We start from the raw sequence: 11421 nt of genomic DNA, 5'->3' as shown, positions 1-11421 counted from the left end.
CACCAAGGGTCATCTAGTCCAACCCCTACAATGCAGGAACTCTGCCCACCTTGAACCACCAACCTTCTTGTTCACAACCAGATGTACAGACCCATTGCACCACAGGACTGCCTTGCTGCCTTCTGCTTCCAACAGTCTGGAAAACCAGGAGGCCGTCTGTCAGACGAAAAGTGGGTGGTGATGTCGCCTGAAGGTTTTGGAAGCCTTGGCTTCAAAGACCGACTGTGAGTCGTACACCTGTGAGCTCCATCTTTGTCAGACCTGACTCGTAGTCCAGTGGTGGAGCATTTGTTGTACATACCGAAGGTCTCAGGATCAATCTTCAAGCAGAAGATCCCTGCTTGAAATCTTGGAGAGCTGTTGCCAGCCAGTGTAGACAATACAGAGCTCGATTACTGAGCTCGATCCTGACTCTAGCTCAGCCCTTGGTCCCGCAAGCAAGGTGACAAGGTGTCTTAATGGCAAGCACAGTTTGTGTCTCAAAGTGTCAGAGTGCCAGGCTTCAGGGAAACGGCGGCCTCCCTCCCTTTGGCCGTGGATAAGCAGAACAAAGCAAAAATACAGTGGTACCTCGGGTTACATACGCTTCAGGTTACACACTCTGCTAACCCAGAAATAGTGCTTCAGGTTAAGAACTTTGCTTCAGGATAAGAACAGAAATCGGGCTCCGGCGGCGCGGCAGCAGCAGGAGGCCCCATTAGCTAAAGTGGTCTTCAGGTTAAGAACAGTTTCATGTTAAGAACGGACCTCCGGAATGAATTAAGTACTTAACCAGAGGTACCACTGTAGTCTCTTAGCATTTAAAGAGATTTTAATGATCGAAGAGAAAGAACAAAGAGTCCATTCTCGGAGTAAAGGCGCTCCCAATTAAGGTTTCCACCCACTCCCCCCCTCGATTCACCCTCGCCTCTTCCTTGTCTTGCAACTTGATCTTGCAACCACTGTGCCTTCTGTGCAGCTACCTTATCTAATCTCCGTGACCTTGGATTGATCAGCTAGACACTTTCCAGTGAACCAGAGTCTCTCCCGGTTCTTCTAGCTGTTCACCACCCAGTTCTTCCCAACATTTGTCTTCTGAACTATGTCCTTCTGTGAACCACTGTTCCAAATCTATACTGTCCCACTGCTCCTGATCAGGATCATCTGTTCAGCCCTCAGAGGGACCATGAAGCCCCTCCATATATTTTCTTGTTCTCTTCACACAAGTCTGGCAGGAACACTTCCCACGCTCCCAGCAAAAGTGTCTCTCCTCTAAAGGTGCCTCCTGGCAGGTTTGCAAGCTGCATTCCCACCCCCAAAACTTGGCAATCTCCACCACCATAACTTGACGCTGGAGGGTAAACAACATTGAGATGCAAAGGCAAAAAATGGAGCGAGATTCTGCAGGCATGGTGGGATCCAAGACTCCATTAGCACCCCATTCCCTGGACGCATTACCTTCACCCCATTGTCAGCTCGACATCCTTGTTTTGTTTTGTACACTAGGCTACTTTCTGCATGCACTCACACATGGCCATAGTTCCGTATCAGAGCACCTGCTTTGCATGCAGAAGGTTCCCAGCTTCAATCTCTAGTTAGGAGTGCGGAAGACCTCTGGTCTGAAATCCTGGAGAGCTTCTGCCAGTCAGTGCAGGCGATATTGAGTTAGGTGGACTAACAGTCTGAGCCTAGAGAAGGCACCTTCCTATTTTCCTTTGAGAAGGGCCATACTTGCATGGCAGAGGATCTGTTCTGCATGCAGAAGGTCCCAGGTTCAATCCCCAAAATCTCCGGGCAGGACTGGAAATGTCTCTTGCCTAAAACCATGGAGGACCACTGCCAGTCAGTGTGGAGAATGCCAAACTAGTTGGACAGTGTGCTGGTCCCGGGGGGTTACCATGCGGCATGGTCCGAGTCCAGTCCGAGGGTGTGGTATGGAGGCTGTCCGTCAAGGCTGAAGCGAGGTCCAAGGCAAGGAGTCAGGTGTGGTCAGGAACTCTGGCAGAAGAGCAGGGCAGGGTGCTGGCAGGAACAGATTACCTACAATGTTGCTCCCACAACCTGGGACTGGGCTGGCTGGCTTTTATCTGCCCCGAGGCATAGGGCGGCCCCGGTCCACAGGTGACTCGCCTCTCCTGGCCTGGAGGTGAGCACTCCTCCTGTGAGAACTTAGTTCCCTCTGCCTCTCTGCCCTGAGCCTCTGCAGCTCAGGAGAGGCTGGAGGGTTACCGGACCCAGAGGCAACCTCACCTTCCCCTGACAGGGCTGAGAGTGGAGCACCTGCAGGCAATGGGTCCTCCATCTCCTCAGGAGCCAGAGCAGATTCAGCTGGTGTCTGCTCTTGAGGATCCAGCACAGGTGAGGACCCTTCAGGCTCAAGCCCCTGCCCCAGCTCAGCTGGTTCTGGAGGTGGGGACTCCTGTGCAGGCTGGGATTCCTCAGGTTCAGCCTCTGAATCCGATTCCCAGGCCATCACAGACAGCTTCTGTGCTACCAAATATAACAGGTCTTTCCAAGAATGTCAGGGCAAAAGGAATGAGGAGGTGGAAGGGGAACCAAAACAGTTTTATTAACAAATAAACAGCAGGCATGCAAAGCATAAAATAAAGCATACCCGACAGGGGCTACCCAATCTCCCCTTCAACTGCCCGGAGCCCTAGATAGAGCAGCAGGAGAAAGACCCCGACCACCAGTCTCCCAGCATCAGGTCCTTTGATCTGGGTAGAAGCTCTCTGGGCCTCTCCCACCTATGGCTTTTATAGCCTGCCTTGATGTAATCAAGTGCACCTGGCATTACTCATGATTAGCCCAGGACCCTGAGATGGAATTAATACAGAGCGGCTGAGAGTCTCCCACTACCTGCAGCCGGGCATCCAGCCAGCACCTGCAACACAGAAGAGCTCAAGAAACTCCTGACAGGTGTGTGAAACACAAGAATCCAGCAGACCTCAAACTGCGGATGTTAAAGGGAAAGGGACATGCCACCTAACTCCTCGAAATACAATTGTCTTACCATTTCCACTATAGCTTCCTAGGTCCCTGTGTTCTCTCTCCTCCTCCAACCCAGTCTCAAGCCAGACTTATTATCAGAGTTCAGGGACACATTCCAGCCAGGCAAAAACACTCAATTCTATCTTATAATCAATTTCATTTGGATGTCTATTTGGACACCCACCTGGCACCCAGTTCGTTTTGCCACAGCCTGATGATGACTTGGTAACAGAGAGGCGGGCTCTTTCATTGGTGGCACCATTGCTGTGGAATGCCCTCCCAGCTGAAATGCAAAAAGCCTCATCAGCCCTTAAAGACACACCTGCTTATTTCCTTCTCTCCTGACTTGAATCTTTAGCTGTGATTCCTGCATTGCAGGGAGTTGAACTCGATTTGGGTCCCTCACAGCTCAACCGTTCCACTATTCTGTCTCCCGCTTTGTTTGTTAACTGTTACACTGTTTTAATGGACATGTTTTAATTGTGGAAGTTGTAAAGTAGTTTATTTTACGAGATATTTTATTTACGGGTAGCTGTATTTTCAGAACTGATTTTATCCTTGTTAGTTGGCTTTTATTTGTTTGTGAACTGCTGTGATATTTCTTCTTGACACGAAAGGCAGCAAATAAATTCTAACAGTAGTAATAGTAGTAGTAATAATAATAGTTTAAATTTGGATTGTTGGATTAGTCTTACTGTTAATGCAAGTTGATGTTAAGGCAAACATAACTGACCAGTTATGCAAGTGCATTTTTTAATTTTATAAGCTGTGTGACTTGGTTGCTCAGCTCAGTCTTTTTACACGATCTTTTAGGTGCTGTGGTCTTTTAGGTCTTGTGACTTTGTTGTTATTTTTACTGATTACAGTCTAGTAATGATTTGTTGTAATCATCAAGAGTGAATTTCTGTTTCTTATTTGCTGGTATTTTGAGAGTTAATGTTCTTGTGCAATATTATATTTGAAATGAATTGTTGAATGTTACTTTATTTGATGTGAGTTTATTTTAAAGCCATGTGACTTATTTGCTTTGGATTGGATTGTTGTCAGATGTGTGACCTTTGTTTGTATATTTTGCGGCTTCAGCGGCTCGTACGCTGCCTTGTGTACAGCAACATGGAAAGGCAGCGTGCGAATTAAATGTGAAATGAAAATGAAATGCTGGTCTATTTATTTTCTTTCTGCAATATGTATACTTGAGTTCATAATGGCCTGGCTTGATGGCACTGTGTTTAGTAAGTGGTGCTGACTGGGGAGGGGAGGGGGGGTTGAGAAGCAGCTCTTGCCAATGATTGGCTAATGTCGGGGGAGAGCGAGAGAGTCAATGAAACTGCCTGCAAACCCTGAAGCACTGCACAGCGATCGGAGCCGGCTAAGAGCGAGGAAGCATCTGATGTAGACTAAAGCCAGGGAGATGCAGCACCCTCCCATTAAACTCAGGATCTGTCCTTCTGCGCTCACCGCTGTGCATCGCTGGGATCCTTGAACAAAGCAAAGAATCTGGTCTGGTGATGTTTCTGGGGGATTTGGGAAAGAAAGAAAAAACTTTGGCAGAGAGAAATTCTGCCTTCCAGAACTGCAGGAGAGAGAGAGAGGAGGAGGAATGATTCAAAGTCCAAAGATTGATTCTCGAAAAGGTGACTGCTAGATTGCTCCTTCTGAAGAGGCTGTGTGGAAGGTGATTTGAGCATCATGGGTTGTCCCAGAACAGGGCAGGGACTCCTGTAGAACGAGACGTCCCAGCGGAAAGCATGCCTGCAACAACCCACGTTCAAGTGTGTGGCTTCTCTCTCTCTTCCCAAACTTCCAGCTAGAGCATCTCTGCTTGAACAGAAGATCTGGACAAAGCCCAGGGCGAAGATCAACTTCTGTGGGAAGGAGGCTGGGGGACAACCAGACATTGGAAACGCCCACCAGGACTCTTGGTAGGTCTTCTCCACCCCATTCCATTTAATGCTTGGTGTTGGCCAATTGTGTAGAAGTGCAGCACTGCTGGATCAAAGCCCATCAAATCCAGCAGAAGTCAGCCAGATCCTGCAAAGAAGCCTACACAGATTATTTTGAGAAGCCTACATTAGCAACAACTTTCTCTGTTCTGAAGGCGTTCTGGGGCAGACAAGAGCAGGGGGATTTTTTGAAAAGAGAGATTTTTCGGTGGCTGGAAGCCCTGTCTGATCCCTTCAATAATGTCTGATCAGGAGATGGATGACTATGACATGGACAGCCTGTCTGACACATCGCGGATGATCAAGGGACTTCCGCCTTACAACATGGATGATCAGCTGCTGCCCATGGAGCGCCGTAGCACCTGCGGCTGCTGGGCCTGGACATGCCTGGTGGCAGCAATGAACTCTTTGGCCTTCCTCTTGAACTTCCTCTTGATGGCCGCCATCTTTGCCATTGTGCTCCTGCCCACCATTGTGGTGGTCTACTTTGGGTTCCAGTGCCATTCTCGGGTAAGTGGCATGCGACTTGCAGATGCTTCTGGTTAGGAAGCCCAATCCCTCACCTTGCATCAGAGGGTTAGGCAACGTGGTGCTCCCCTGCCCCATATAGCTGGACTAGGGATGCATGTGGCACTGTGGTCTAAACCACTGAGCCTTTTGGGTCTGTCAATTAGAAGGTCAGCGGTTCGAATCCTTGCAACGGGGTAAGCTCCCGTTGTTCTGTCCCAGTTCCTGCCAACCAGCAGTCCGAAAGCATGCCAGTGCAAGTAGATAAATAGGTACTGCTGTGGCAGGAAGGTAAGTGGCATTTGCACGTGCTCTGGTTTCCGTCACAGTGTTCTGTTGCACCAGAAGCGGTTTAGTCATGCTGGCCACATAACCTGGAAAGCTGTCTGTGGACAAATGCCGGCTCTCTCGGCCTGAAAGCAAGATGAGCACTGCAACCCCATAGTAGCCTTTGACTGGACTTAACCGTCCAGGGGTCCTTTACCTTTACCTTTATAGGTGGACTACAACTCCCATCATCCCATACCATGGGCTCTGCCATTTGGTGGCTGATGGGAGTTGTAATCTGAGAGGCACAGATTTCCCACCCCTGGCCAACTGTTCTTAGAATGGCTGATAAGATCATAGAGTTTTCAAAGCATTTTTTCCTAGGGGGGCATTTTCCTGCATTAACTTTACCCACACATTTATAAAAGGATGGATGAGGCGGGCAGGACATGATTTCTAAATGCTGAAACATGTCCCCTATGCACACTCCCAGATGCCCCATAGTCTGTGTTACTCTTTCACATGTTCCCAGGACGAGTCTTTGCATTCAAACAAAGAGGCTTCAGAGATAGTGGGAGACCACATACCTTACTCCCCAAAGTGGCAGCAACTTGGCCCCACCAGAGGTTTGTGGGCTACAAATCCCATCACCCTCAACTCACTGGCTATAGTGGTTAGAACTGATGGAAGCTGTAGTCCGTTAACATAATAGTGGGGGAAAGGACCACCTCTTTCCGTATGAACCTACCTGGACCCTGAGATCATCTTCTGAGGTCCTTCTTCATGTGCCTCCTCCTTGAGAGGTCCAGAGGGTGGCAACATGAGAACAGAGCCTTTTCTGCAGTGGCTCCCCATCTGTGGAATGCTCTCCCCAGGGAAGTTCGCCTGGCGCCTTCATTATACACCTTTAGGCACCAGGCAAAAATGTTCCTCTTTAACCAGGCCTTTGGTTGATCCGATTTACATCCTATGCCCTTTTAAAATGTAGTTTTTTTGGGGGGGTATTGAGTTGCTGTTTTTATTTTTATTAGGTATTTTGTGGTTTTATATCTTGAATTTATTCTGTGAACTGCTCTGAGACCCCTGGGTATAGGGCAGTATATAAATTCAAATAATAATAATCATAATAATGGTTTCATTTTCCTTGTATTGGGAGGTTATGGCGGGTCTTGTATAAAAAAATAAATATCTTCTGTAAAACTTTTTTTGTGCTTTCAGTTTAGCATGACGCTGTTTTAGTTTAGGAATAACATGTTGGGTAATGGGAGACATCATAGAGACATATTGATCATGAAGAAGGCAGCATTGATGGAATTGGCCTCCTCCCTTGCCTAAAACATGCTTGGAGGCAGTGCTTCTTAAACAGGAATGGGGAACTTTAGGCCTGGGGGTCCAGTGTGGCCCTCCAGGCCTCTCCAGCTGGTCCCTGGAATGCTCCCCAAGCCTCACACCCCAGCAGCCCTGCCAGGCTGGACTCTGATAAAGTCTCCTGTTTGCCTGGATGGAGGCTAGAGAGGGGTGTGTTAGTGCATGCTGAAATTGCAAAGATAAAAGTTATATTTGTGCCTCTGCCCACGTTTGCTCCTGGCCCTGCCGTGCAGCCCTTGGAAATCTTCTAGAACGGAATGCAGCCATCCAACCTCTGCTTTAAAACGTCCCTTCAAAGAAGGAGAGTCCCTCACCTTCCAAGCTATCCCGTTCCACTGGGATGGGATAGCTCGGAAGACAGCTCTTGCTTTCAGAAAGTTTCTCCTAATATTTAGTTGGAATCTCCTTTCCTGTTACTTGAAATCCATTGGTTTGGTTCCTACCAGTGGCATAGCGTGGGTTGTCAGCACCCGGGGCAAGGCAAGTAATTTGCGCCCCCTAACCCGCGGATTTTAGCAGGGGGCAGAGAGCTGCGAGTGTGAGCGCCCCCCCAGATGTTGCGCCCGGTGCGGCCGGCCCACCTGCACCCCCCACGCTACGCCACTGGTTCCTACCCTCTGGAGCAGTAGAAAACAAGCTTGCTCCACACGGCAGCCCTTTAGATACTTGAAAATAGCTTTCATATCACCTCTCAGTCTTCTCTCCAGGCTAAACATAACCAACTCCTTTAAGCCTTCCTCATATGGCTTGGTTTCCAGTGTGTCGAATTTCATTGTGTTAACATTTAATTATATGTGTCATTTTGTATGTTTATGCTGTAAACCACCCTGTGATTTTTGGATGACGGGCCATATATGAATTTAATAAATAATGATAATAATAAATAATATAGAAAACATTGGCTGGGGCCGATTGTGGGCTGGCAGGGCAGAGTGCAGGGAGCCCAAACAGTGGGTGGAGCCAGAGCCAATGATTGGCTGAGTCAGAGCCACTAATATGCAGAGGCAACTCATTCTAGTTCTTCATCTGCTCAAGGCAACATTGAAACTAAGGAGGTCAAACACCACCCTCTTGGTCTGGATGCAAGTAAGAAGGCGAGCAAATGGGGGCTGGCTGAGGACAGACTGAGGTTGGTGGATCAGTTAACCATACTAAGGGGCCAGTCTCCATTGGAAGCCAACACCACTCCAAATTTTCAGCACCAGCTAGCAATGGACAGCGCCAATTTGCCAGTACCTTTCTCAGGATGTGGCTTTGACATTTCTCATTCTGTGGCTTCACACTCTTCTGTTCTAACAGTTCATAGGTTGCAGAAACCTGACTGGACTAAAGCTCTGGCTTAGATGGGGTGTGAGAAGCTGAAACTTGGTCAAGAAGAAGGGTGTGTGCAGTTCTCATTTTAAAGTCACTAAATGCAGGTGGACTTTCACGGGGACTTTTTGCTTTATTAATTGCAAACTGATACATAAATCTGACGAACTAATTTAAGGCTGGGGAAATGAGAAACGGAAATGGATAGATTGGTCCGTCCTTATGCTGAGCAGGATTCCCCTTTTATTGGCGAATAATGCCACTGAAATCATCAGGGCTCAGGAAAGCATTAGTAAACACACCAAATCAGTGCCGTCCTATGCATGTTGATTTGGAAGTAAATCCCCACTGGGCTGTATCAAACGAAGAGTAGAGTCACAAAAATGGACATAAAAAGAGCCTGTTGGATCAGGTCAATGGCCCATCTAATTCAGCATCCTGTTCTCACAGTAGCCAAACAGATGTCCTGATGAGAAACCCTCCAGCAGGACCCAAACACAAGGGTCCTCTCCACTCCTGAGGTTTCCAGCATCTAGTATTCAGAAGCCTCCAATTGAGCAGGCAGAGAATAGACATAATGGCCAGTAGCCACTGATAACAGCTTTAAAGTTGCCCAGTCCTCCTTTAAAGCCATCCAGGTTGGTGGCCCTTCACTGCTTCCTGGGGGAAGTGAATTCCATAGCTCAACCACTCGCTATGTGACAAAGTCCTTTCTTCCATTTGCCCTGAAATCTAACGTTCTAGGGAGTCTATGAGTTCTAGGGATAAAAGCTTTCCTCGATCTATGTTCTCCATGCCATGCATAATCTTAGAAACGTCGATCATGTCATGGTCTAGGATGCATGTGTTGGGGTACGGCGTTTATCCTTGAATACTCTCCAGAATCCTTTAACATGAGAAGAGCCATAATAATAATAATAATAATAATAATAATAATAATAATAATAATTTATTTATACCCTGCCCATCTGGCTGGGTTTCCCCAGCTACTCTGGGTGGCTCCCAACAGAATATTAAAAACATGATAAAACATCAAACATTAAAAACTTCACTAAACAGGGCTGCCTTCAGATGTCTTCTAAAAGTCAGAAAGTTGTTTATTTCCTTGACATCTGAAGGGAGGGCGTTCCACAGGGCGGGAGCCACTACCGAGAAGGCCCTCTGCTGGATTCCCTGTAACTTGGCTTCTCGCAGCAATGGAACCACCAGAAGGCCCTCGGAGCTGGACCTCAGTGTCCGGGCAGAACGATGGGGGTGGAGATGCTCCTTCAAGTGTAGATCAGGCCAAAGGCCCATTGAGTTCAGCACACTCTTCTTGCAGTGGCCAAGTGGATGCCTCTGGGAAGCCCATAAGCAGGCCCTGAGCACAACGGCAACTCTCCCCTTCTGCAGTTTCCAGCAACGGGAATTCAGAAGCGTTACTGCCTCCAACCATGAAGCAAGTGCATAGCCATCAACTCCCAACATCATGCTTGCTGGGTCAGATGAGAGTTGTAGTTCAACAATATCCCGAGGGCCAAAATGTCCCTCCTCCTCCTGCAGATTTAAGAAAAGCAAGCGTGAAAGTCAGAGCCAGGAGATGTGGGGAGGAAAGCAAATTATTATGCATTCTTTAAAAAAAAAAAAAAGCCCACAAAAATAGCTTTGCAGTAATTACCAAACCTCTGTGACAATCTGGATAAATACAGTAACGTCTCGGCTGACAGAGGATCCTTCCCAGCGCTGGTTACTCACTGCAGTTTTTTATTTTATTGTCACAATATTTCTCTCCATTTCCTTGCCACCCTCGATTCCCTCCCCGCTTTTGCCAGCAGCCCTCCTGCTCTCCAGCTTTTGTCTGCGCTTGCCTTCACGCAGGCTGAAATCTCTTTAATTTCATTTTAATTAAGGCTGCTCCCTGCTAGATGCGGCCTCTGCAATTCGTCTTTTCAATTAAACAGAGAAAGGAAGAGTGTGTGTGGTGTTTTTTTTTTTGGGGGGGGGTATCCGGCCACTGGCAGCAACTGAAGAAACAGAATCCACCCTACAGCCACGGATCCCAGAGCGCTGTGTGGGCTTCCTTCCCAGCCTCCACTGGACAACCTGCAATTTATTCAAATTGACAAACTAATTTCGTTCTCATTAGGTATTCCGCACATGGGCTGTGCATGGATGCACTGCTCTCTGATTCTTCCGTTAAGGGGAGAGCTGAGAATATTTGGCTTCGTTTCTCCCTTCATCATTCTGCCTTGGGGCTGCTGAGGAGCTTGCGCTTGCCGACTCAAGTTTTGATAGTTCTCAGATTCCCCACCCCTTGTACAACAGTTGCGGGGGGAACATCAGGCTCCTCTACAAATGTGGCTCTGCAATTTCTCTCTCTCTCTGGCCCCTGGGATTCTCCCCCAGGCCCCTCCCTTCTCTCTAGGCCTTCCCTCACTGTGAGATGGGAGGTTACAGGGATCCAGGCAGAGGACCTTCTCGGCAGTGGCCCCCAAGCTTTGGAACACCCTTCCATCCGATGTCAAAGCAATAAATGTTATAAGACCTTCCATAGACATCTGAAGGCAGCTCAGTATCGGGAAGCTTTTAATGTGTGATGCCCTGTTGTGTTTGTGTATATTCTGTTGGAAGCCACCCAGTGTGGCTGGCGCAACCCAGTGTCAGGGACCATGCTGAGGAGGGCTACACTGAGGAGGAATGGGGGGTGCCTCCCCCTCCCCCTGCTCCTGATCAGGATCCTTAATCTTCCCAGGAGCAGGACAGTATAGATTTGGAACAGCGGTTTGCAGAGGGACATAGTTCAGAAGGCAGAAGCTGGGAAGTACTGGACGGGGAACAGCTAGGAGGAGGAGAACTGGGAGAGAGAGGGTTAACAGATTCACTGTCTCTGGAAAGTATTCATCTGCTCAGCCCAAGGTCAAGAAGGGCAGATAAGGTGGCAGCCTAGAAAGCACAGTGGTTGCGAGATCAGGTTACGAGACGCGGTAGTGATGTGGGTGACTAGGGAGGAAGTGGGTGCAACCCTTAATTGGGAGCACCTTCATTCCGAGGAATGGATTCTTTGTTCTCTCACTTT

General features: G+C 48.2%; 1 protein-coding gene across 2 annotated transcripts in view; it reads left to right on the top strand.

Annotated features, from left to right (window-relative positions):
• Positions 1–4315: 4315 nt before the first annotated feature.
• The window catches only part of TMEM278 (transmembrane protein 278), a 77121-nt gene continuing 70015 nt past the window's right edge, over positions 4316–11421 (top strand). For both annotated transcript variants that reach the window (XR_014009992.1, XM_081201754.1), the window contains exon 1: positions 4316–5423. Coding sequence is in view for 1 of the 2 variants with exons in the window: in XM_081201754.1 (XP_081057880.1) it covers positions 5154–5423 (270 nt within the window). In the remaining variant the exon portion in view is untranslated. The remainder of the gene's footprint in view (positions 5424–11421) is intronic.

This window comes from Podarcis bocagei (genome assembly GCF_964188305.1).
Source record: "Podarcis bocagei genome assembly, chromosome: 7".
NCBI lineage: Eukaryota > Metazoa > Chordata > Lepidosauria > Squamata > Lacertidae > Podarcis > Podarcis bocagei.
This window is presented reverse-complemented; position numbering and strand designations above follow the sequence as displayed.